The 27,759-nt window shown below is 41.5% G+C and overlaps 1 protein-coding gene across 6 annotated transcripts in view; it reads left to right on the top strand.

Moving 5' to 3' along the window:
- The window catches only part of LOC103824654 (nipped-B-like protein), a 176,156-nt gene that overhangs the window by 70,823 nt on the left and 77,574 nt on the right, over positions 1-27,759 (top strand). For 5 of the 6 annotated variants that reach the window (XM_050986312.1, XM_050986310.1, XM_050986311.1 and 2 more), the window contains one exon: positions 14,819-15,451. The exons of the other annotated variant lie outside the window; for it this stretch is intronic. In XM_050986312.1, the coding sequence (XP_050842269.1) occupies positions 14,819-15,451 (633 nt within the window). The remainder of the gene's footprint in view (positions 1-14,818; positions 15,452-27,759) is intronic. 6 annotated transcript variants of the gene reach the window in all.

Genomic DNA, 27,759 nt, shown 5'->3' with positions numbered 1-27,759 from the left:
GACCAAGTGCTGGTGCTGCACCTGGGTCAGGGCAATCCTCAGGATCAATCCAGGCTGGTGGATGTACAGATCAAGAATCACAGAATCACTAGGTTGGAAGAGACCTTTAAGATCATTGAGTCCAACCCATGCCCTAACACCTCAATTAAACCATGGCACTGAGTGCCACGTCCAATCTTTTTTAAAACACATCCAGGGATGGTGACTACACCACCTCCCTGGGCAGACAATTCCAGTACTTTATCACTCTTTCAGTAAAAAACTTTTTCCTGACATCCAACCTACATTTCCCTTGGTGCGGCTTAAGACTCCGTCCTCTTGTTCTGACAGTTGCTGCCTGGAGAAAGAGACCAACCCCCACCTGACTACAACCACCTTTCAGGAAGTTGTAGAGAGTGAAGAGCAGCCCTGGGGAGCAAGACTTGGGGGTGCTGGTTGGTGAGAGGTTGGACATGCCCCGTCCATGTGCACTGGCACCCAGAAACCCCCTGCGTGCTGGGCTGTACCCAAAGAGGAGTGGCCAGCAGGTCGAGGGAGGTGATTCTGTCCCTCTACTTTGCTCTGGTGAGACCCAACCTGCAGTACTGCCTCCAGCTCTGGTGTCCCCAGCATAGGAAGGACATGGACCTGTTGGAGCAAGTCCAGAAGAGGACACCAAGATGGTTAGAGGGCAGGAGCACCTCTGCTATGAGGAAAGGCTGAGAGAATTAGGACTGTTGGATTGGGCCCTGAGTAACCTGATCTAGTGGAAGGTGTCCCAAAAAGATATGATGTTGTAAAGATTAGATGTCCATGAGCAAGGCCAATAAAGGGAACCTTCACCAGCAGCGCATGGTAGTTACCGTAAAAGGAAATGTTGAGTGATCGTAGTGGGTGACTCTCTGTTATGGGGCACTGAGGCCCCCATCTGCCAGCCTGATAGAGCTGGGAGAGGTATGCCACCTGCTGGGGGCTGATATCCATGATGTTGCCAAGAGTGCCCCAACTTGTCTAGAGTACAGACTACTACCTGCTATTACTTATTCATGTGGGTACAAATGATGCTGCAAGCCAAAAAGTAGGTAGGATCAAGGAAGACTATAAAGCCTTGGCGAGGCAGGTGAGAAACATCCGTGCCCAAGTCATCTTCTCATCTGTCCTACTGGTCAGAGAAATGGGGATTGCCAAAAGCAGATGCATAGTGCAGATCAGTCTGGCTCTGTGGCTGGTGCCATCAAGAAGGTTTTGGCTTTTATGACAGTGGGTTGTGCTTTAATGATTGCAGCCTGTTAGGGAGGGATAGGATCCACCTGTCTTAAAAGAGCAGGAGAAGTTTTGGCAGCAGGTTGGCCAATTTGGTGAGATGGGCTTTAAAACAAAGGACTCGGGGATAGGGTCCAAAGTGGCAATACTCATGCCTTTGCTTCCTCCTGGGGAGTAGGTCATACCAGTCATTGTAGTGAATGATGTTCCTTGACTGCCCCTCAAGGTAAGGATCAAAGGAAAAACCATATCGAGAGTGGTTATGGTTATGGTGAATCCTCTTATACCCTTTCTAGGGAACCTGCATGCCTGATTGCCTCTCTGAAGTGTCTGTATACAAACACATGCAGCATAGGTAATAAACAGGAAGAACTGGAAATCTATGCGGCTGCAGGGCCATGATCTCATTGCAATGAGAGAGGCATGATGGGATAGTTCACGTGACTGGAATGTTGTTGTGAATGAGTACGTACTTTTTAGAAACAACAGGTCAGGGAAGCGAGGTGGTGGAATTGATCTTTAGGTGAGAGAGCAACTGGAATGTATTGAGTTCTACCCAGGGACAGATGAACGAGGTGGGAGTTTATGGGTGAGAATTAAGGGACAGGCTGATATAGGTGACATTGTTGCGGGTGTTTACTACAGGCCACCTGATCAGGAGGAGGAAGTTGATGAGGCTTTCTATGGGCAACTGGAAATAGCCTCGCAGTCACAGGCCCTGGTTCTCCCAGGGAACTTAAACCACCCTGATATTTGTTGGAGAGTCAACATGGCCCAGCACACACAGTCCAGGAAGTTCCTGCAGATCATTGATGATAACTTTTTGATGCAAGTGGTGGAAGAGTCAATAAGGAAAGGTGTGTTGCTGGACCTTGTACTTACGAACCAGGAGGGACTGGTTGAAGACATGAAGGTTGGGGGCAGCCTTGGCTTTAGTGACCATGAGATGGTAGAACTCAGGATTCTGTGTGAGGGAAGAAAAACTTTAGGAGAGCCAATGTCAGCCTTCAGGGACCTGCTCAGAGGAATCCCATGGGATGGGGCTCTAGAAGAAGGGAGTTCAAGAGAGCTGGTCAGTATTTAAGCACTACTTCCTCCAAGCTGAAGACCAATGTATCCCCATGAGCAAGAAATCAGGGAAAGGGGGCAGATGTGCATGGATGAGCAGGGAGCTTCTAGCAAATCTCAAACGCAAGAAAGAAATTTATGGGATGTGGAAAAAGGGACAGGCCATGTGGGAAAACTATAGGAATATTGTCAGGGTATGCAGGGATATGACAAGGAAAGCCAAGGCCCACTTGGATTTGAATCTGGCAAAGGACATCAAGGATAAAAAGAAGAGCTTGTACAAGTATGTCAGCAGCAAAAGGAAGATTAGGGAAAATGTGGGGCTTCTGCTGAATCCAATGGGTGTCCTGGTAATGGAAGATACAGAGAAGGCAGAATTACTGAATGTCTTCTTTGCCTCAGTCTTCACTGCCGAGGATGACTCTCAGGAGTCACAGACCTCAGAGGTAAGAGAGGAAGACTAGAGAAAGGAAACTTCCCCTGGTCGTAGAGGGTTGTGTTAGAGATTGGCTAAACAGACTCAACACCCATAAATCCATGAGCCCATGATGCACCTATGGGTGATGAGGGAGCTGGCAGATGATGTTACTGTTGTTACTTTGTGGTTCTCCATCATCTTTGAAAAAGTTGTGGAGAATGAGAGAGGTGCCCAATGATTGGAGAAAGGCCAATGTTACTCCCATCTTCAAAAAGGGCAAGAAGGAGGACCCAAGAAACTACGAGCCAGTCAGCCTCCCTCCCATCCCTGGAAAGGTGATTGAACAGGTCATTCTGGAGGTCATCAACAAACCTGTAGAAGAAAAGGAGGTCATAATGAGTAATTAGCATGGATTCACCAAGGGGAAATAATTTTTGACCAATTCGATAGCCTTCTGTAATGGCATGGCAGGATGAGTCAATGAGGGGAGAGCAGTGGATGTTGTCTACCTAGACTTCATCAAGGCTTTTGACACCATCTCCCATAACATCCTTGTAGGTAAGCTCAGGAAATGTGGGTTGGATGAATGAATAGTGTAGTGGTTTGACCTTGGCTGGGCACCAGGTACCCATCAAACTGTTCTATCACTCCCCAGTGGGACAGGGGCAAGGAAATAAGATGGAGAACAACTCGTAGGTTGAGATAAGACAGTTTACTAAAGCGAAAAAAGGAAAAGCAAAAGTTTGCATGTGCATAAGCAAAGGGGAAAAGTTAATTTCTACTTCCCATCAGTGAGCAATGTTCAGACACTTCCCAGGAAGCAGGGCTTCAGCATGCATAGTGGTTGCTCCAGAAGGCAAACATAGAATAAAGAATGCCGCCCCCATTCTGCTTCCGTCCCTTAGCCTTTATATCTGAGCTGATGTCACATGGTATGGAATATCCCTTTGGTTAATTTGGGTCAGCTGGCCTGGTTGTGTCACCTCTCAGGATCTTGCTCACTCCCAGCCCCTTGATGGGGGGGGGGGGGGGGGGAATGTTGAGAGACAGCACTGATGCTGTGCTAGTGCTGCTCAGCAGCAGCCAAAACACTGGTGTGTTGTCAACACCGTTCCAGCTTCCAATGCAAAGCACAGCACTGTGAGGGCTGCTAATAGAAAATGAACTCTATCTCAGTCAGACCCAATACAGACAGTGAGGTGGATCAAGAACTGTGTGACTGGCAGAGCTCAGAGGGTCGTGATCAGCATGGCAGAATCCAGTTGGAGGCATGTAGTCAATGGTGTTCCCCAGGGATCAGTACTGGGTCCAATCTTATCCAACTTGTTTATCAGTGACCTGGGCAATGGGATAGAATGTACCCTCAGCAAGTTTGCTGTTGATACAAAACTGGGGGGAATGGCTGATACACCTGTAGGCTGTGCTGCTATTCAGTGGGGCCTTGATAGGCTGGAGAGTTGGGCAGAGAGAAGCCTAATGAGGTACAACAAGGGCAAGTGTAGGGTTCTGCACCTGGGGACAAATAACCTCAAGTACCAGCATAGGTTGGGGGCTGATCTACCAGAGAGCAGCTCTGTAGAGAAGGACTTGGGAGTCTTGGTGGATGACAAGTTGAATATGAGCTGGCAGTGCAACCTGGGGCCAGGATGGCCAATGGTATCATGGGGTGCATCAGGAAGAATGTGGCTAGCAGCTCTGGGAGGTGATCCTTCCCTTCGACTTGGCCCTAGTGAGGCCACATCTGGAGTGCTTGTGTCCAGTTCTGGGCTCTTCAGTACAAGAAAGACAAGGAGCTCCTGGAGAGGGTCCAGTGGAGAGTTACAAAGATGATGAGGGATCTGGAGCATCTCTGATGAGGAGAGACTTCAGAAGCTAGGCCTGGTTAGTCTGGAGAAGAGAAGACTGAGAGGCGATCTCATTATTGCATATTAATATCTCAAAGGTAGGCATTAAGAGGATGGCACCAGACTTTTCAGTGGTGCCCAGTGACAGGATGGGGAGCAATGGCCATAAACTAAAACACAAGAAGTTCCACCTCAACATGCAGAAGAACTTTCCATTGAGAGTGGCAGAGCACTGGAACAGGCTGCCTGGGGAGGTTGTGGTCTCCCTCTCTGGAGACATTCCAAACCCACCTGGATGTGTTCCTGAGTCACCTGCTCCAGGTGACCCTGCCTTAGCAGGGGGGGTTGGACTGGATGATCTCCAGAGGTCCTTCCTAACCCTAATGATGCTGTGATTCTGTGAAAAACCCTGGGCGCAAGACTGATGAGGAGTAGCTGAGGTCACTTGGTTTGTTTATTGTGGAGGAGACTGAGGGGAGACCTCATTGTAGTCTACAACTTCCTTCTGAGAAGAAGAGGAAGGAGCAGCTCTGATCTCTTTGGTGACCAGTGACAGGACCTGAGGGAATGGCTGTGGCTGTGTCAGGAGGGTTAGGCTGGATAATAGGAAAAGGTTCTTCACATAGAGGGTGGTTGGCCACTGGACCAGGCTCCCCAGGGCAGTGGTCACAGCTCCAAGGCTGCCAGAGCTCAAGGAGTGTTTGGACAATGCTCTCAGGCACAGGGTGGGATTGTTGGGGTGTCCTGTGCAGGACCAGGAGTTGGACTCAATGATCCTTGTGGGTCTCTTCCAGCTCAGGACATTTTATGAATGAGACCTGTCTGATTAACAGAATCTGAAAGAGGAACAAGTTTTGTTTGCAACTCAGGCGATTATTTGAGAGATAACAGAAGGTATATTTTTTTCTTTTGGTTGGTTATTTACTTACTCAACAGAGTAAAATTTCCCTGCTACAGATTTTTTTTTCCTCATTTCTGTTCCAGTAAAGGTACCAGAGCACCTGAAGTTTTATCCAAAAGTTCTCGGCTGGACTTTATCCCTTCTTTGTTATGTAATTGTTATATTTTAGCTATGCAAACACAATAGTTGCTCTGTTTTCTTGCTATCATCTCCTTTCATAAAAAAAATAGTTCTGTAAATTCCTCTACAAGAAGTTAACATGTATTTTACTCCTGTTGAGCTCATAAATATTCTGTGGTCTCTATTAACCTAGATCGATTACTTATCAAAATCCTTTATTCATTTGCTCTACTTTCCCAATACTCTGGAATACTGGATTTTTTTTTTTACCTAAGACAACTTCTAAAGATCCATATAGAGAAAGTCCTCCACAATATTTTTAGTCCATTGCTTTCCAAAGAGAAGAATTCATATATTTACCATCCTGTTTCCATATCGTTCTAGAAAAACATCTGTAAGAAATAGTAACAACCCTTATGAAATTATATGATTTTTTACTCTTTTCCAAAAATAAGTTGCATTTCTTCCAGAAATTATTAATGGATACTTTATTATTTTCTGAATAATTTGGAAAGATTGCTTTTATTTTCTTCGGTATTTATAAGACCTCTCAATGGAGATTTCTCTACACTTGGTCCTTGCATGTATAGTGGTTGGCAAGAAGAATTAGCAATTTTCTCAAATCTGTAGTACAGACTTCAGTGCTCTCAGAGGTACTTGTTAAGAAAAATTATCATCTCACTTTCTGTCATTCAGAACAAAGGTGGAAGAAATTTATTTAAAGATATTTTCTGACAGGGACAAAATAAGCATTCATCTTGTTTCTTTCTTCAAGTCTTAACATTTTTTATGCAAGGATGCTTCTGAATGCAACAGTTTCAAGCTGGAACAGCCAAAGCTGAGGTTTTTCATGAGGCATTTAAAACTCTGGAGAAAGTGGTGGGACCCTTCCCTGAAAAATACTCAAAGAGTGTGTGGAAAGTAAATATAATATATCCTGAAAAACCTCACAAATGTATGTTCTTTGTCTCATATGCTATGTCTTTAAGTTTAAATTTCAAGTTATGTTCTTTGAACATGGATGTCAGTATAGTCTGTTGATCAAAATAAGTAATAGTTTCTTTATATCTAGTACAAAAGTTGAGATTTCCAGAGAAAGATTTTGTAATTTTAGAAAATACAGCAGTTAAAGGCTTGGGAGCTTCCCATCTTCCTTATCTCATGTTGGATGAGATGTATCAGTATCATGCTGAATAACTTCCATCTCATTTTTTTTCTTAAAATGTCAGTAATGGAGTTTCCTTACTCTTGCCATGAAACCTGTTCAAATTCATGGTGCTGCAAAGGTTTTCCTCTAATGCTTAGCCTGAACCATTTTTATTGCAGTTAGGCATGACACTTCTTGACTGCTTTCCAGTGGGAAGGACAAACAACATAGATTTTATTTTTTTGTCTTTTTATTTTTAGCAATTATTTACATATCAAATAATGTTATTGTGTCTTGCAACTATCTAATGTTCTACAGACTGAACAGCACCATTTCTTTCTATCATCTTTGTGGAAGTAATAATTTCTGAGCTTTTGTTTTGATGCTTTTTATCTGAATTCTAATTGGTCTGCATTTGTCTTAATGTTGTACCACCCGAAGTCATAGATACAACTCTATTTAAAGACTTAGAAGGATGAATAGTCAGAAAAGTACTGTAGATGACATTGTATACTACTGTCATATGAATATAGCTGCTCATTTGGTGATAACAGTTGCAAGCTGTTATAAACCTATTGCTGTCTTTCTGTAGAGCTTTACTCTCTTCTCATGTTGTTACAATTGCTCTTTCTCAGATAAAGAAAATTTGTGCTGCATCTTACAAAATTTCTTTTGTTTAAAAAGATTATTCCACTTAGTCAAGAAAAGTGTTTGATTCTGTTTTTAAAAGCAGTTGTGGGCCTCAAACACTCAACACCAAAAGCTCATTATGAATAATAAAATAATTATGTCACATGAAAAGTTGTTAATGGCAAATACTTTATGGTATTATTCTTAAGGCAGTGCTCTAGAAAGCTGCTTTTGTTCACCTCTGTTCTGTACATCCATTTTTACCAAGAACAACTGATATTTTGAAAGGTTTACAATAGGGTATACTGTAGTCTTGCAGTATTTTTGTCTAGAGCATACTTCTACAGCTTGGTAGTGAAATTGTTATGAGAAACTATGTAGAAAGTCATTAAAAAGTTGTGACATGACACACAGTTTGTAGTCCACAAGACATTGCTCTATGGAATCAAATTGTTTTGATTTAGTGGTGCTTATTCTTAACAAATTCACTTCAGAATGCTGCCTCTTTATTATCTCAATCCTTATAGAGAAATTGTTTTTCTAGTATGTACTGAAATCATACAGACAATATGTAATACTGTGGGCAGCACTTTACCATCCTTTTGAAGGAACTGTATTTCACTTTTTGAATCTGCTGTGGAGTCAAAAATTCTGAATGTTATTATCAGTTCTGAGACTGATTTAGCCAGGGTTCCAGGGTGAATTTGTCTGATCTCATTTTCATGAAAACAGTTTATGTGAAGGTGGTAAATAGGATTGTATTAAATTAAAAAAAAAAAAAAACCAACATGACACATTGTAGATTGAAGTCTCTTAAAATATTGAGCAGTAGTGTGTGTATGTTTCTTAGGATCTGTCATCACCTCCATTTTATCAAGCAAACCAACCATCCATGAGTGCAATATGGATATTCTAGTCTTTTTCTTTGCCAGCTTATGACTCCAAAAAAATATTTAATAGAATCATAGAATGGCTTGGGTTGAAAGGGACCTTAATGACTATCATGTTCCAACCACCTACTGTGGACAGGGACACCTTCTGCTGGACCAGGTTGCTCCAGGCCCCATCCAGCCTGGCCTTGAACACTTTGGGGATTTGGCAGACACAGCTTCTCTGGACAACTTGTCCCAGGGCCTCACCACACTCACAGGGAAGACTTCCTTCCTAACATCTAATCTAGATCTACCGTCTTTCAGCTTTAAGCCCTTGCTCCTTGTCCTATTGCTACACTCCCTAATAAGAGTCCTCCTCTGGCTTTGTTGCAGGCTCCCTTCAGTTATTGGAAGGCTGCTCTAAGGTCTCCCTGGAGCTTTCTCTTCTCCAGGCTGAAGAGTCCTAATTCTCTCAGCCTTTCCTCATAGCAGAGGTGCTCCTGCCCTCTAATCATCTTGGTGGCCTCTTCTGGGCTTGCTTCAGCAGGTCCGTGTCCTTGCTGTGCTGGGGACTCCAGAGCTGGAGGCAGTACTGCAGGTGGGGTCTCACCAGAGCAGAGTAGAGGGACAGAATCACTTCCCTTGACCTGCTGGCCACTCCTCTTTGGATGCAGCCCAGGAGAGGGTTGTCTTTCTGGGCTGTAAGTGCACACTACCAGCTCATGTTGAGCTTCTTGTCAACCAATACCCCCAAGTCTCTCCCCAGGGCCACTCTCAACCCATTCTCTGCCCAGCCTGTACTTGTGCTTGGGATTGCCCGGACCCAGGTGGTGGACCTTGCACTTAGCCTTGTTGACCTTGATAAGGTTCCTACAAGCCCACGTCTCAAGCCTCTCCTGGTTCCTCTGAATGGCATTCCTTCCCTCCAGTGTGTCAACTGCATTGCACAGCTCCATGACATCAGTGAACTTGCTGAGTGTGCCCTTGATCCCACTGTCCATGTCACCAGAAAAGATGTTAAACAGTGCTGGTCCCAATACCAACCCCTGAGGAAGGTCACTTGTCACCAGTCTCCACTTAGATATTGAGCCGTTGACCACAACTCTTTGAGTGTGACCATCCAGCTAGTTCTTTATGCACTGAGTGGTCCATCTGTCGAATCTATGTCTGCAGTTTAGAGACAAGGATGTTGTGTGGGACAGTGTCAAATGCTTTGCAGAATTCCAGGTAGATGGCATCAGTCACCCTGCTCTCATCCACCACTGCTGTAGCCCTGTCATAGAAGGTCACCAAATTTGTCAGGTATGATTTGCCCTTAGTGAAGCCATGTTGGTTGTCACCAGTCACCTCCTTATTTTCCATGTGCCTTAGCATAGTTTCCAGGAGGATCTGCTCCATGATCGTGCCAAACACTGAGGTGAGATTGACTGGCCTGTAGTTCCCTGGGTCTTCAACATTTTAATTTTAAAAATGGGGATTATGCTTTCCCTTTTCCAGTCAGTGGGAGCTTCACTGTATAGCCATGACTTCTCAAATATTATGGATAGTGACTTAGCCACTTTCTCTGCCAGTTCCCTCAGGACTCTTGGATATATCTCATCAGGTCCCATGGACTTGTGTACCTTCAGGTTCCTTAGATGTTCTCAAATCTGATCTTCTCCTACAGTGGGTGGTTCTTCATTCTCCTAGTCCTTGCCTTTACCTTTTGCAACTCAGGCAGTGTGGCTGGAGCACTTGCTGGTGAAAACTGAGGCAAAAAAGTCGTTGAGTGCCTCAGCCTTTTACATATTCTGGGTAAGCAGGTCTCCTGTTTCCTTCTGGAAAGGGCCCATATTTCTGTAGTCTTCCTTTTATCACCAATGTACCTTTAGAAGCTTTTCTTGTTGCCCTTGATATCCTTGGCCAGGTTTAATTCTCCCAGGGCTTTGGCTCTCCTAACCTGGTCCCTAGATGCTCAATCTCTCTGTCTTCCTCCCAGGCTACTTGTCCCTGTTTCTACCCTCTGTCAGCTTCCTTTTTGTGTTTGAGTTTGTCCAGGAACTCCTTGTTCATCCATGCTGGTGTCTTCTGGCATTTTTGCCCGACATCCTCATTATTGGGATGCATCACTCTAGAGCTTGGAAGAGGTGATCCTTGAATAACAACCAGCTTTCACAAGCCTCTTGTCCCATCAGAGCTTTATCCCATGGACCTCTATAAAGGAGCTCCCTGAAGAGACCAGTCTGCTTTCCTGAAATCCAGGGCAGTGAGCTTGTTGTGTGCCCTCCTTGCTACCCTAAGGGTCACGAACCCTACCATTGAGCTTCACATTCCCCACCAGCCCCTCCTTGTTGTTGAGAGCAAGGTCCAGTGTAGCACCTCTCCTTGTTGGCTCCTCTGTCACTTGGAGGAGGAAGTTGTCATCAACACATTCCTGAAACCTCCTGGATTGCCTGTGCCCTGTTGTGTTGTCACTCCAGCAGATGTCGGGAGGTTGAAGTCTTCCATGAGCACCAGTGCTTGTGAATATGAAGCTGCTCCTATCTGTCTGTAGAGGGCCTCATTGGCTCAGTCTTTCTGGTCAGGTGGCCTGTAGCAGACCCCCACTATAAAATCACCTGTCCCTGTCCTCCCTTTGGTCCTGACCCATAAGCTCTCAGACAGCTCCTCATCCATCTTTGGGCAGAGCTCCGTACATTCTAGGTGGTCATTGACATAGAGGGCAACACTGCCTCCTTGTCTTCCCTGTCTGTCCTTCCTGATACAGGCTAAAGAGCCTGTATCCTTCCATTCCACCACTCCAGTCATAGGAGTCATCCCACCATGTTTTCATGATGCCAGTAAGATCGTAGGTGTGTGCACATCTCTCATTCTTCCTGTTTATTCCCCATGCTGCATGTGTTTGCATAGAGGTGTTTAAGTTGGGCCCCTGATGAAGCTGGCTTACTGGCTGGAGTGCCTGGAATTCCTTGGTGTTGTCCTTCAGCTGCTCTCCTGCTGACCTGAGATCCGTCTCCAGGCTCTGGGCGTTTCTTGCTGGCATTAAACTGGTATCAGTGGGATGGCATGTTGTCCCATACCTTATCACTGTTAAACCTGATGATGTCCCCTTCTCCCTTCACATCTAGTTTAAAGTCCTATCAATAAGCCCTGCTAGGTCCTGGCCGACAATGCTCTTCCCCCTTTGAGCGGTGAATTCCACCTTATGCCAGCAAGCCCAGTGCCATGTAGGCCACCCTACTGTCAAAAAAATCAAAATTTTTTGGTGACACCAGCCATGGAGCCATGTATTAATAGACAGGGTCTGTCTGTTTCTTCCAGTGTCTCTGTCTGCAACTGGAAGGATATAGGAGAAAATTACCTATGTTGTACAATCCATCACCAACCATCCCAGGGCCTTAAAGTCTCTTTTGATCACCCTCGGACTATGTGGTACTACTTTATTGCCACCAATGTGAAGGACCAGTAATGGGTAGTAATCTATTGGCCAAACCAGGCTAGGAACTTTCCTGGTGACAACCTTTAACAACCAGAACCTTACTCGTGTGTTCCAGAGGAATCTGGGAGGGTGAGGTGGGCAGGAAGGGCTTTGACTTTTTTCCCCAAGGAAGGACTTGCCTCCATTAACCCCTTTTGATTTACTGCCTTCAGCCTGGCAAGGGGAAGATACAGAACCCTCTTGATCTGGTTTATTTTCTGGTGGTTGCTCCTGTCTCGGGGAGGCCAGAGCATGGTTCTACCAGTCAAACTCCTCAATCTCTGATACTTCTTAACCTTTCTACCTCCTCTCTCAGCTCCACCACCAGGCTGAACAGATCGCCCACTTTATCACACCTCACCCAGCTGTTGTCTCTACTTCTGTCCAATGACAGTGCCAGTCTCTGGCTCCCCCTGAAGCCTGAGACTTGGACGGCTGCATGTTTTTTTCTGTGTTGGGACATCCTTTCTGGTGACTGCAGAGGGCATGAGTCCCCACTGAGTGGTTACCATACCCAGGTTTTTCCTGAGAAGGCGTTTGACCACGACTTGAGCTCTGGAGCTAGTAGGGGGACTGAGCCCTTCCTACCCATCCTGCCGTGCAAACTGCTGCGCCCCACCCTGTTTGCCCACCTTGTTCACAGCACTCCCTGGAGCCATTTGAATATGCTGAAGTTGTGGCTCCTGCTGTCGCCACTTACCGTGCCTTCTGACTTCCTCAATTCGACCCAAAGATAAAAAGAACCACCTTATCTGTTGATGCAGTGTTATTTTTCAGCATGATAAATACCAAATGAATACAATTAAAAATAATCTTGTCAAATTTACTTAAATGTTTTTGACAAGGAAGAATGAAATGTCTCTTTTATTTGAAGGGCAGCTGTGAAAAACAGGAAATGTTCTATTGTTGCAACTTATTAAGTATTTATTTAGGAGATAAATCAAGAGTAAGATGTTAATAAGATCTCAAAAAAGTTGTGAGTTGCCTCTAATATTTGTAGAAACAAAAATGCAGCCTGTATTTCCAGTGAGTGGTAGTCATTGCCTTAAGAAAAATTAATAGCAAACAGTTTCTGCTGTACAGTAAATTAATAGCAAACAGTTTCTGCTGTATAGTATACTGAGATTATGTAAATTAATGTCTAAAGAGACAGTAATTAGAAGTGTGTGTGTGTGGAGGGGACATCACAAGAATAGGAATCTTAGGTTGAAGGCAAGTGAGAGATCTTCATAGGGTGTAGCCAGGTCTTCAGTACTGGTGATTGAGTGTGGTATCTAATCTGAAGAGGGGAAATTGAGTAGTGAAAAGATCTTGGGAATCAGGATGAGACAAAACAGGGCTTCCCAAAATTGTGGATTTAATTGGCATAATATGGAGTTGTTGGTGATGGTCAAGAAAAAGGGTAAGATAAATCCATTTCATACCCTGCTCTCTACATACAGAAGTTATAGGACTTTCACAGAACATACTAGGGAGAGAAAATAAGCATAGTAGTCTATGCAAAGAAGTCATCAGTAAAGGCACACCTTTTATATGAATTGAAGCTTTGCTAGAAGTATCCATTCTCTTTTTCATTTACAGGTTAGTACATTGCTTAATAATTCTTAATATTTCTTAAAATATATGGTAGAAATTTGAGCTTCAGAATAAAGCTACTTTATTGTTTAGTGGTATATCTTGAATAAAGCACATGGGGACTTGTATTTCAATTAGTTTTTGAGTGTTGTTAGAAGTATTGACCTATGATGACCTAAAACAGAATGACTAATAATAATCTGTCACTGCTTTCTGAAGATCAGTATTCCTCAGTGGATGAATGGGATTGGAGAAATGTTTGCATTGTTTAACAAGAGGAGGCTGGCCCTATTGGTATAGGCAATAAGCTTTTATTTTTTTTTTTCCTACCAGTACTCCTTTTTAAGCCAAAAATTATAGCTTAGCTATAAATGAGACATGTTTAAAAGCTTCTCTCTTTTTCAAAGCTTTTCCTGGGCTAACAGTTATGGGGAGCTGGCTTAATTTAATGACCAAAAATGTCATGTTATTAATTGAAGACTTGTAGGTACACAGTTTGTGGTAATTGGGAATGGGGCTGTGGCCGAGCCTCATCCCTAATGGGCTACAGCTGTGAAAAGCAGGTGACCAGTATTGAAAGCAATGAGACATGGAGTGCTGAGGTGTACTAACCAGTCACGAAAGGGAACAGAAGGCACAGGTGCATTGCATGAACATGAGGAGTATAAAAGGTTGGGCTAAAGGGCATGAAGGGTAGATGCTTGAATTCTTTTGAGGTGGTGTGGTCTTACTCTGGGGTTGATGCTTTCTGTAATTGTATGATGATGCTCTGTGTGTTGTGGCCATCTTAACTGTGATGCAACAAAGACTGTTTTTAACAAAGAATGTTCTCTTTTAAAAATTTACCTAGATGTACTCAGTCTGAAATGGGTGTATGTAGGACTAGAAATTCATATGTTGAAAAAAAGAGTGGAGATAAAGCAGGGAATGATGAAAAATATTCTAAGACAATTAGTGGTTTTTAGATAGCAGTGAGTGGGGGAGGTTGGAATGAATTTACCTGAAATTTAATAAGAACCCCCAAAAAACAAAAGTTGAAAATTAACTGTCAGAATTAAAGTTAAGGAGGCTGTATATGTTTTGATTATATATAGATATATATTTGGTTTCTTAAAAATGTGCGGCTAATGCCTATGCACTGAACATTACCTCTTCATCACTGGACCTTATTAAGAATCTTTTTGATATTTCTTTTTTCTGTAGTCAGGGTGCTTTCATTGACTACTTTCTAATAGTTGATATTCTAAACCTGCAGGTACAATTTTTATGTAGTCTTTTTTGGTGGTGTGTTTTGTTTCATCTTCTCTGAAATGATCCCTTATCTGCCTGCAGCAGACTGCTAAAATTCCTAGGAAATGCAGTGTAACTATCTGAATTACATCTTGATTTAGAAATGATGTGCTTTCTTCCAATCTCACTTAGACTTTTTATGAACACAGATATATGTACAAATACATATTAAAATTATGTAGGTTATATTTAGTGTGTTTTTATATAAACATGGAACAACATAACTGTTCAGTTTTTCTGAATTATTATTCTAGGATCAAGACAACCTTTAATCCAACAGTCTCAACCTCCACCTTATTCATCACCTAGAGATGTTCCCCCAGACATATTGTTAGATTCTCCAGAAAGAAAGCAAAAGAAACAAAAGAAAATGAAGTTAGGCAAGGATGAAAAAGACCAGACTGAAAAAGCTGCAATGTATGATATCATTAGCTCTCCTTCCAAGGACTCCACTAAGCTTACATTAAGACTGTCTCGTGTAAGATCTTCGGATATGGACCAGCAGGATGATATGCTTTCTGGTTTGGAAAACAGCAGTGTGTCAGAGGGTGATATTCCTTTTAATGTGCAGTACCCAGGACAGACTTCTAAAACACCCGTTACTCCACAGGATGTTAACCGCCCACTAAATGCTGCTCAGTGTTTGCTGCAGCATGAACAAACAGCTTTCCTTCAGGCACAACAAGTGCCTGTTTTACAACAGAACACTTCAGTTGCTGCAAAACAGCCTCAAACTCCTGTGGTACAGACACAGCAACAGGTTTCGCAACAAGGAGCTATAACGTCATATGATGAAGTAGAATTGGATGCATTGGCTGAAATTGAGCGGATAGAACGTGAATCAGCTATTGAAAGGGAGCGATTTTCAAAAGAAGTGCAAGATAAAGGTAAAAGGATTGTGTGTGTGTGTATATACTATATATTATAAAAGTATATATATGCATATAGACCCCATATATAAACTTTTCTGTCATTGTCACATAGTACAATTCTGTTTACTCAGTGTAGGTGGTTCTATGACATTCATCACCATTCCCCTTAAAACAGTGAATTATAATCTCTCATATATACATTTTTTAAATATTTAGCATTCTTTATTTGGGATCTTAATGGATGGAAAGGGAAGGTCTTGTGTTTCAACATTCTTTTTAAGCTACCCTTATTTTGAACCATGAGACTGAGTGAAATACAATTGATGTTGTTTATAGTTTCTAAAATCTTATCAGTACTGTAATTTAAAAATTTGTATTAAGTTTTGGTGGTTAAAGTATTAACTAGTTAAGAAAAGTAAATAATTTAAGAAAATACAGGGAAGCTCTTTTATGCCATTTATATTCATATCCCAATTTGAACCTTATGAGAAGGAGGTGTTAGACTAAAATCATATCTATTCTTTTAAAGGCACTGTAATGATTGGGTAATATATACTACTTTATTGTCTCCAATATTTGTTCAGCTGGATATTCATTGTTATGTAGGCTTTCCAAGTTTTAGAGATCTACCATATATCGATATGGTCTCTAGCACAGAACCAGATAAGCCTGTGAAATGTTTGCTCTTCACTTCAGTAGCTGTACTGGTTGTCTTAACTGATTACATTCAATCTATCAATCTGTCCTCTTTGATTTTTTTTTCCTTTTATTTTTTTTAAATTTTTTTCCTACTTCTCTTTTTCCTTTTTTTTTTTGTTGTTGTTGTTAGCTGGTTTGAAGGTCTTAGCCTTCAAAAATATCAAAAGTGGATGCAAACTCACATGTAAATCTTGAGGATGTGATTTTTTAAGTAGACAGTGATAGGTTAGCATACTTATTTTTCAGAAGCTTCCTCTGCCTTCTGTTTAACTACTTCTTAAAAAATTCTTTTATAATATAATGCTAATTTGTTAGATACTCCAAATAAAAATTTGCAGAGTGGAGAACAGCATAAATTCTGATTCTAGAAGTTCATAGGTAAAAATGGTCTATTTTGGATGTACTTGCATGGAGGCAACTTAATTTACATATGGTTTGGATGGTTAACCATCAGAGAATGAGCAAGTTTTCTCCCTATTCAAAGATAATTTTTTTTCTGTTTTTAAAGATGCCTGAAGATAGAGAGTGTTTGTGTGTGTGTGTAAATGTTCTTGTTGCAGTTCCTTAAAAGGATTAACTTTTTAGGTATTTCTCATTTGATAACTAAATCAAGTCTTGTTAGAAAACATTGTGAATATACAAAGAAAATGGGTGCTCACCTTAAAAGAAATCTTTACTACCTTTAATTTTGATTTAATGAAATTATGAAGTTGGTTACTGTGCTTATATTTCTACTAATTTTAAGTTTATTTATGGAGAGTTTGTCTTCTACTACTTAAAAAGCTACTTTTATATCCCCATACTTTGAGTAGATTCTCCAGCACATTTTAGCTAAGAAGCATCTCAAAAAATGCACTGTATTTTTGATGATGCACAGCAATCTTTAAACAAAGTGAGACTAAAACACTCTTTCTGTTTTTTTCTGGCTTTCAGGAGATATTGAGCATGAGTTGTGAAGTTTGTAAACCATAATTACATAGCCATGGACAGACCGATATGTTTCTTTTGGGGAAAGAAGTGATTTTTATAGAATGTGATCTCACCCTTTCACCACTTTTCAATATCCATCTTACCAATTAGGGATTCCAACCTTATCCTTTCCTTCCACCTGTATCCTCTGGCAAGTCTCAGTTCTTCTTGAGTTCCTGCAATTGCTGTGAATCAGGTGCAAGAGTTGTTGCCTTATATTGCGACAAATGACCACCATTTATTCACTTGCAGTAAGTTGCCCCTATGCCAGACAGCAGTTCTTTTCACTTTAGCTGCTGAGGTTTCAGCCATGAATTAATAATATTGAGTAAAAGGATTTTTAGCAGTCTTGAGACAGATTTCCTGAAAAATTCTTACCTTGGAGAAATATGGTTCTTATTTTTTGGTAAAACTTGCCATTGCTTGTAATTTTGTACTATGTCTACAAGTTCATATGCTCAGGGATTGTTCTAGTTATAGTAATTTGGTTTGGTGTGACTGCAGGAAGAAGCTTACTCTATTGTTCCTATGGGAATATGTTAGAAAAATATCCAGTAACTCCTAAATATATAATTCATTTTTGTCAAGTTACTTAGTGTATTTATGCAAGAGCCCTGAATTTGTGCATTTTAGTACATCTACTGTAACTTCAGATCATATTATGCCAAGAAAAGAGCATGCTTGTAGCATGCACTCAGTCTAATTAGAACAGGAATGTATAGTGCTAGCTGATGATGTACATAGCAAGTGTCCCTCTAAAGATCTTACTCTAGGTGCTAGCACATGGTAAAATCTGCATGAAAGCATATGCTTTTGAAAGCATTGCTGCTTTTGTAATTGAGGCATGGAAATACATATTACAGTCACACTACACTTTCTGTGTAGGCATGCGTTGCTGTCTTCCATAAATTACTTTGAGTAGAATTGTACTCACAAGTTTTGATAGAAGATTAGTGATCTCTTGTGTCATTGTTTTTAGATGTGTTGAACCATAGAATAGCCTGAGTTGGCAGGGACCCACAAGGATCACTGAGTCCAAATCCTGGCCCTGCACAAGACACCCCAATGATCCCACCCTGTGCCTGAGAGCATTGTCCAAGGGCTTCTTGAACTCTGTCAGTCTTGACACCGTCACCACTTCCCTGGGGAACCTGTTCCAGTGCCTGACCACCCTCTGTGTGAAGAACCTTTTCCTGATATCCAACCTAAACCTTCCCTGATACACCTCCAGCTGTTCCCTCAGGTTCTGTTGCTGGTCACCAGAGAAGAGATCAGTGCCTGTCCCTCCTCTTCCCCTTGTGAGGAAGTTGTAGACAGTGATGAGGTCTGACCTCAGTCTCCTCTTCTCCAGGCTGAACAAGCCAAGTGACCGTAGCTGCTCCTCGTATGGCTGACATGAAATCTCTACAGTACTATGCTTCATCAGATGTTTTCAGATGCTTCTTTTTTAACAGTAAGACTTTGCATGGATATGACATGTTCTTTCTGAGGTTGGGAACCATTAGTGTGGTGGAACTGTTTATTCCAGAGGAGAGGCAGAGATATTTTTTTGGAAGGTTCTTGCTAAAATTTATACAACTATTACACTTGCCTAAGGCAATGCTAAGGTTTTGGGTTTTTTTTTTTTTTTTTTTTTTAATGTTGAGATGCCTTTATAATGTTTGGTAGAGGTGGGAAATGGAGATTGCAGTCCTTTGGAAATTATAGTACTTTCTGTAATAAATTGCTGATTCTAACAAAACTGTTAAAATATTTAGCTCCCACCAAAGTCTTTCAAAGTAGGGATGCAGTCCCCTTAGGTGAAACTAATACAGCGCTTTTCAAAAGTGCTGACTTATTTGAAAAGCAGTGTATTTTTCTGGAACCTTATTGTTATTATGCCCTTGGTTTTTGAAAAAGGAATTCTTAGTGCAAAAATCACTAATGCAAAATCTCTCAGATTTGATCTAATGTCTATCAGATATGCATAAGTAGAGATTTTAGAATATAGACTTATTGCCTCCATATCTGAGTGCTTTTCAGAACTGTTTTTATTTTATCCTTTTAATCTATTTGGATTTTGGAATAAAAATGGATTATATGGTCTTTTCATCATTATAAAGGGGTGTAAAATTTCAAAATTTGGTTTTGTCCTTGTCCTCTGTGTGGAAGGACAAGAATCCATCTCTTCCTGCTTTTTCCATCAAGGAAGTATCTCTGTACTGATTAATCTTGCAAGTAATTTGTCTGTGTCTGTTAATTAAAGGAATGATTGAAGAGTTTGGAGATCAAGGCTCTGAAAGTTACAGTCTAATGCATCCATTATGTTTAATAACTTCAGAACAAATGAGTCCATGAAACATGATAAGACTCAGGTTTTCAATTCCCATTGCCTCCCCTCTCAGTGGCTTCTATACCCTCATCAGATACAAGTTGTTAATCAATGCTAGGTCTTTTTTGAAAGGATGTGTAATATCACAGATAGATCCTTCTATTGTTTATCAAGACTCAGATTATTTGAGTTTTAAAAAAAGCAATTCAGAAGGATTAATACAGAAAGGGATTATCTTTTTCCACAAGTCGACAATAAGTAAACCATCTTCTGCCTAGGTATATGAGGATACTGTTGAGGAATACCACTACTGCTGATGACATGGTGTGCAGCTGCAGTGGGAGATACAGATTGTGCTCTGGGTGGTGGGAAATGACTGGAGACCCAGCTGTGAACTGGTGCCGACTCTTTACCTAACAAAGGGTATGAGGACCTGCAGAGCCAGCCAGGTGACCAGCCACTCAGAGACTCAGCAGGAGCAGATGACTCAGCAGGAAGACCCCAGACTATCGAGGCACAGACTGTGAGGGTACCAAAGTCCAGGGATTCTTTTGTTGGGGTCCCGTCCCGGAGGCTCCAGCTTCAGCTGTTATATCACTGCAACATGATTTAATTACTCAAAGGAACCAGGTGTCTGGGACTTTGCTGTGGGAAGCCTGAGGCCGGGCCAGTGAGGGAAACTTGTCTGACTGAGTGTGTTGTGGTAGGGAGTCAAACAGGGCACCCATTGGTTAACTGGAGTTGCCTGCTATGAAGAGACTTCAGTCCCAGCAGTGACAGTCTCTAGTGGTGTGAGTGGCTCCTGAATGGTCAGACAGTAAAGTTATCTTAACAATACCTTTCTAAAGAAATTAGAAATAATGAAGCTTCATGCACACTTTCTTCTAATCACTGTCAGTAATCACATGTTTGTTTATAGTAAAGTAATTCAAAACTAGTCAGTCACTTTCAGTCTAAACCTTTCCCAGAACATTACATTAAGTTCTTCTTGTCAATTAAGATTTAGCTCTATTACTTAATTAATTACCTTAGGTTCAAAGTTTCTACCTGAAGATATTTCATGCTTTTCTAAAACTCCCAAATACTGTGAATCAAAAATATTTAAGATACTGATGTTAAAAGGAGCTCTGAGTCTTCTAGAAAGAGAAAAAGGGAAGATAATATTGAAAATTTCTTGAAAAAACAGAAAGCAACCCATCTCTTTTTCAGAGACTCTTTTTCAAATTGTTTTAGTTTTTTATTTGGATTTGCTAAATTTTAATTTGAGCTCTTCCATACATGGTATTGTGTGTTCATTGTTAGATTTTAGGCTACTTCAAAGGCCCTTTATATGATGCAGCTATCTTAACAGATTAAGGAGTTCTACTTTTACTTGTAAAAGGCACAGTTTTCTGGTGTTTGCAAGAAAAATCATGAAATCATTCCTCACTTACCATTTAATTGTGAGGCTAATATATATTTTTTAAACTTAAAAGGATTGCAAGCATTTTTTAAATGCGACAAACTTATTCATTTCTTTGGCATTTTCCCCCCTATATATTTTACCTTTGAGGATCCATTTTACCTACTTTGGGATCTTATTGTAGATTCTTTGAATTAGGGAGAAGTGAAGCTGTAATAATTTTATTTCAAATAATTGGATCACTTAGGGGGCATTTGGATGCCTGCTGTGAGCCCTTATTTTTTTAGTTCATTCCAAGCCTATAGCAGCAGACACACCCATCCCAAGAGTGTGAATCTGCCAGAGCAAAACTCAAAACTACATTATAGGTAAGTAAACTTTTTCTCTTACCTTTAAAGTTCTTATTCAGCTCCTTTCCTTTTCTCCCCATTACTCATCTCCCCCTAAAAGTCCCACAAAAAAAAAAGATAGAAGAACACTATCAAGGATTAAGTTTGTTTACATTTAGTTTTATGTACCAAATGAATGAAATGACAGAATGTGTAATTATAGCCAGTATATTACCATTCATTTTCAAAAATATGTTATAGGGAGGTTATTTACTTAAAAATAGAGATATGAGTGTAGTCATTTGTATAGTAATCTTGCTAAAGATTACATTTAATACCAGAATATGAAATGAGACAGTGTAAAATGCAAATTATTATGTCTCTGTGTAGTAGGATGGTGTGACAATTGGATACCATGTATTTTGTGTATACAAACTTTCATTAGGTCTGTATTTTATAGTGTTATGTACTAGATGAAACTGGCACCCAATGTAGCTTTCCCAAGAAAAAGCAGATTTGCAAAATCCAGTTCCTACAGATGAAAGAATTTTTTTGTTTTATGTTCAGATGTGTTTTAAGAAAAGTAAAGGGAAGAAGTTTCTCTTTTATCTAGAGAAATTGCAATGAAGTATTGCGGTGATTCCAACTATCTAGGGAAAGTTGCTTTCTTTTATATTTTTTGAGAATGTAATACTGAAAAGCACTTTTTTTTTTTTTTATAAAGAGAAGGTGTATTTTAATGGTGTTTACTTTGCTTTGGTGCTCTTGTGTAACATGAAAGCGAATTCCCACATTTATCCAGGTTGTGCTTTAAGTAGGGTAGTGCAAAAACTTGCTCTTGTAAGGAGGTGTAGAAAATAACTAAAATTCAGCTTACTAAGAAGTGTATTTTACTTTTATTTATAGCATGAACTAAGAAAATAATTAAGCATAATATACATGTAGTGTATGCCCTTGATTGTACCCATTAAATGGATGGGAGGATTTATAATATTACTTACCCAGTAATGACTATATTTTGTTCTGGGACAGTCACTTCTCTATAATGGATTTAAACTAACATGGATTTAATCTAACATCAACCCAAGATGATGACACAGACTTTTTTCATTATCATCTTATATAAATGTTACTGGATCTAGTTAATTGAAAGTACTTTTGAATGCAAGGTATGATGTCAGAATAAAATCAACGTCTGGAAGGGAGATTAAAAGTGTTCACCAATAAATTTTAAAGTAATTTCCTTATTTCGAAAGTTTGTTCCTACAAATGAATTTGAAACTGATTGGAAATGTTAATCTATATGTGATACATGAAATAATTGGTCAAGTCTACTGTTAGTGTGTTGCCTTTTTCTTGTAAAGTTAGGTGCTGCATTAGGTATTTCAAAAGTAGTCACACTTCAGGTTTTTCTCAGATTATTTTAACAATTGAGTTTACAAAACTATAATTCTTCAAAAACAATCATATGGATAAAACCCCAAATGTGTTTCAGAAAAAACTCTCTCACAGATCATATTGTTTATAAGAACAATTCAGGAAGGGTTAATTACAGCCTCCAGTCTTTAAACAAGTAGAGATGCTTGATTATAATTTGCTGTAGTTCAATTCTTGTTATTATCTAGTGTAATATTTCTTTTGTATTAATATTGTTGACAGGGAATAATGATTTACCAAACATTCTTAAGCAGAAAAATTCATAAGATCATATTTTATCCTCCAGTTATGCTGATTACATTATTGTCATACTCAAGAAAAGAAAAAGAACTTTACTAAAATGAAGATTATGAATTGTGCTACACCCTAAGGCATGTCAGAGATTCCAGTAGTACTTTTAGAGGTTTTGGTTTTGGTTTGGTTTGTGGTTTTTTTATTTCCTGAATGAGTTTGGACACCCCTCTTGATGGACTTTGTTTTTTGCATAGTGACCAGAAGTTTGATAAAGTCCCTTTGACAGATTGCTAAAAATTATCAGCAGTTTCTGTTCAGATTCTTGGAAATCCCTTCCTCTGAACTGCAGCAAGCTAGAAGCCCTCTAATCTCTACTTTGGAGCCTTTGTAATTATGCTTATTCTATAAAGCTTCCTATGCCAGGTTCATGACTTTACTTTCTTAGTTTCTTCTGTAAGGGAGCAAGCGATGAGACTAAAATTTTTGACTTGTTTGCTGAGTCTCTCCTTCAAATGGGAGTGCGTTAGTCTGAAAACAAACCAGTGGGAGACTCTAAGTCAGAACTATAATAGGAAAATTAAAACAAAGGCAGAAAACACTGGCTTAAACTGTCAGAGTCAGGATACAACCTGACACCCTTTTGGTCAGGGTGGTGGTAGCAGTCCGATTAAATAGTGGCTGCAGTCCTGTTGAAGGCATAGATGTGGTTCTGTTGAAGTGGTGATGCTGTAGAAGGGTCTGGTCTTCCTCTGAATGTCCAGTGGTGGTTCTGTAGCTCTTGTGTTCTGGGAATCCAGTAGGTAAGGCTGCCTGTGGTGTTCCAAAACCTCAGATTATATCCAGGTAGGAATGCTTGGTTCCTCCCCCTGGGTAGTGCTTCTCACAATGGGATGATGTAATTTTGAGTCATGCAGTGAGACCTGATGGCCCATTAGCAGAAGATATCTCCTGGAAGGAGTTATCAGGGATGAGTCATGTAAGAGATAAGAACACTGCCCCACCTGCTTTTAACAGCTTATGAAAATGGTGATAATATACATACTTTTGGTTCCATCTAACATTGTAACCTAAGACATTATCCACCCCTTATTCTATTACCATCTACATCATACCCAAATCAATACCCTCTTTAAACTCAACTTATATATATATATATATATATATATATATATATACGCACAATAAAACTTTGCACACAGCTCTCGCTTAAAATTAGGTCTCCTTGTGATACACAGCAGGTTTCCCCATCTTTCTGTATTACCCACCAAGTGTAACCAGGTCTTTGAACAAAAACAATCCCATGGATGGGTTTGCCTTTGCCTGAGGTGGGACTGATCTAAACAGTCCTTTTTAAAATACTTCTTATGTGTACCACAGAGACTTTATCTCCATCCACTGTGTGCAATGGTTCAGACTGTGCAGGACCAGCTGGATTGATGGAGCCTCGTTTGTTGACTATCCAGGTGGCTCTTGCTAAATTCACTTCCCAATTTTTGAAGGTCCCCCCGCCAAGTGCCTTTAGGGTGGTTTTTAGTAGTCTGCTGCACCATTCAACTTTCCCAGCAGCTGGTGCATGATAAGGGATATGATATATCCATTCAATACCATGTTCTCTGGCCCAAGTGTTTATAAGGTTGTTCTTGAAATGGGTCTCATTGTCCAACTTTATTCTCTCAGGGGTGCCATGTCTGTACCAGGCTTACTTTTTCAGACCCAAGATGGTGTTCTGGGCAGTAGCGTGAGGCACAGGGTAGGTCTCCAACCATCCTGTGGTGGCTTCCACTATGGTCAGCACATAGTACTTGCATTGGCGTTTCTGGGGAAGGGTGATGTAGTCAATTTGCCATGCTTCTCCATACCTATACTTTGACTATTGCCAACCATACCACAGAGGCTTCTCCGACTTGGCCTGTTTGACTGCAGTGCATGTCTCGCAGCCGTGGATGACCTGTGAGATACTGTCAATAGTTAAGTCCACCCCTCAGTCACGGGCCCATCGGTATGTTGCATCTCTCCCCTGATGACCAGAGGCATCGTGGGCCCAATGAGCTAGAAATAATTCTCCCTTGTGCTGCCAGTCCAGATGCACCTGTGATATCTTCATCTTGGCAGCTCAATCCACTTGCTCATTGTTACAATGCTCTTCATTAGCTTGACTCTTGTGTAGGTGTGCATCCATGTGTCAAACCTTCACAATCAGCCTCTCTACCCGGGCAGCGATGTCCTGCCAAATCTCAGCGGCCCAGATGGGTTTCCTGCTGCGTTGACAGTTGGCCTTTCTCCAATGATCCAGCCATCCCCACAGAGCATTAGCTACCATCCACAAGTCGGTGTAAAGGTAGAGCCTCAGCCATTTCTCTCATTCAGCAATATCCAAAGCCAGTTGGATGGCTTTAAGCTCTGTGACCTGACTCAATCCACCTTGTCCCTCGGTAGCTTGTGCAACTTGTCATGTGGGGCTCCATACTGCAGCTTTCCATTTCCAGTTTGTCCCTACAATTCGGCAAGAACCATCAGTGAAGAGGGCATATAATCTCACTCTCCGGTAGCTCATTATATGGTGGGTCTTCCTTGGCACACGTCACTTGTTCCTCCTCTTCAGAAGATAATTCAAAAGTCTCACCTTTGGGCCAGTTTGTTATTATTTCCAGAATCACAGGGTGATTAGGATGTCCTATCCAGGCTTGCTGTGTGATCAGTGCAATCCACTTGCTTCATGTGGTGTAGGTGGCAGGAACCTTTCCTTTGAACATCTGACCCAGCATTGGTAGTCGGGGTGCCAGAAGCAGCTGCGCTTTGGTGACAATTACTTTTGAGGCAGCTCAAACCCCTTCATAAGCTGCAAGAATCTCTTTCTGGGTTGAGGTATAGCTGGCCTCAGATCCTTTGTATCCCTGACTCCAGAACCTAGGCAATCATCCCTGCATCCCTTCTGTCAGAGGCTCCAGGAAGGACCATTCTCCCTGGCCACAGTGTAGAGCACATTCTTCACATCCTGCCCTGTTCTGACTGGTCCAAGGGCTACTGCATGGGCAATCTCCTGCTTAACTTGTTTGAATGCTTGTTGTTTTTCAGGGCCCCACTGGAAATAATTTCTCTTTCATGTCATTGTCTTGGTTTGGAGACAAATTCTAGGACAAGAATGCTCTAAAATGAGTGTTTTTCTCTAAAGAGAGAGGGCTTCAATAACTCCCTTTTCTTCTGCCAGTGAGAGAAATGGATACCAGGGGATGAAAACAAAAAAAAAGGAGGACTGTTTATTAACAAACCAAGATACCCACAAAGCACAGGAAAAAAAGAAAATTGAACCTTACACCCCACCCCCAACTTGCTGCGTGGCTGAGAGACAAAGATGGCGACCGCCCATCTTTGTCTCTGTGAGGGGAGGAGAACAGAGTTGATGCAGCAGCAGGGAACCTGTTGGTTTTCTGGCGTGGGTCTTTTCGCAGCCGGTGAAGTTGGTGGAGTTGAATGTCCCTTCTTTCGCTGGCTCAGTCTTTCTGGGGTTTGGACCGGCCAGAGCAGCCCCACAGGCTCCCTGGGCTGAAGAAAAAAAAAAAAAAAAACAAAAAGAACTGCCAAAAAAATTTGCTGGTGAAAAGCTTCCAGGCCAGGGGAAGGGGGAAAAAAACCCAAAAAAACCAAAAAACCCAGAAGCTTCTTGCCTACATTGGCAAAAATTAAACCAGCAAGAAAAGGCAATGAAGTAACAATCCATGTAGCCACCGACCACGCTGGAGAGAGAGAGATTGAACAGAGCCCACGCAGAAGCCCAACGCCCTCCACCCCACCACCCAGGTCCATCTTAACGCTACAGCAGTTGTTTTCTGGGTGTAAAGCAGACAAAGAATAAAGCATCATCATAAAATCACCCCAAGACAGTCACGAGATAAAGAGGGTTTACAATTGTGCTGTACTCCAAGATATGTATCCTCCAAAAGCCCACGGCTCCTAGAAAAGTCTGAGTTTTTTTTCTTGTTGGTAGGTGGGGACACAGCGGTGATTTTTTTATAACCTCTGTCAGGATCTGGCATTGTTCATCTTGCCACATGACTCCTAGAAATTTAATTTCTTGAGCAGGTCCCTTAACCTTACTTTGCTTAATGGCAAAACCATCTTTCAGCAGAATTTGGATAATCTTCTCTCCTTTCTCGAAGACTTCCCCTGCTGTGCTCCCCCACGCAATGATGTCATCAATATACTGTAGATGTTTGGGAGCCTCGCCCTTTTCCAGTACAGTCTGGATCAGTCCATAGCAGATGGTAGGACTGTGCTTCCACCCCTGGGGCAGCTGGTTCCAGGTGTACTGCACACCCCTCCAGCTGAAGGCAAACTGGGCCCTGCACTCTGCTGCCAAAGGAATGGAGAAAAAGGCATTGGTAATATCAATGGTCGCATACCACTTGGCTGCCTTGGACTCCAGCTCATACTGAAGTTCCAGGATGTCTGTCACAGCAGCACTTATTGGTGGTGTGACTTCATTCAGATCACGGTAATCTACCATCAGTCTCCATTCTCTATTGGACTTACACCCTGGCCATGTAGGGCTGTTAAAGGGTGAACGAGCCTTGCTGACCACCCTTTGGCTCTCCAGTTAATGAATCATCTTATGAATGGGAATCACAGAGTCTCTGTCAGCGCGGTATTGCCGACAGTGCACTGTTGCTGTGGTGATTGGTACCTGTTGTTCTTCCACTTTCAGCAATCTCACAGCAGAGATTATCTGAGAGACCAGGCAGGATATTCAGTTGTCTGATTTCTTCTGTCTCTAGAGAAGCTATCCCAAAAGCCCAACAATTTCCTTTTGAGTCTTTGAAATACCCACTCCTGAGAGAGTCTATGCTGGGGATGTATGGGGCCTCTGGGCCAGTCACGATGGGGTGTTTCTGCCACTTGTTCCCAGTTAAACTCAATTCAGCTTCTAGTACGGTCAGCTGTTGGG

The sequence above is a fragment of the Serinus canaria genome, chromosome W, assembly GCF_022539315.1.
Source record: "Serinus canaria isolate serCan28SL12 chromosome W, serCan2020, whole genome shotgun sequence".
NCBI classification, from domain to species: Eukaryota; Metazoa; Chordata; class Aves; order Passeriformes; family Fringillidae; genus Serinus; species Serinus canaria.
Note: the sequence above shows the minus strand (reverse complement) of the source record. Positions and strands in the feature narration are given on the sequence as shown.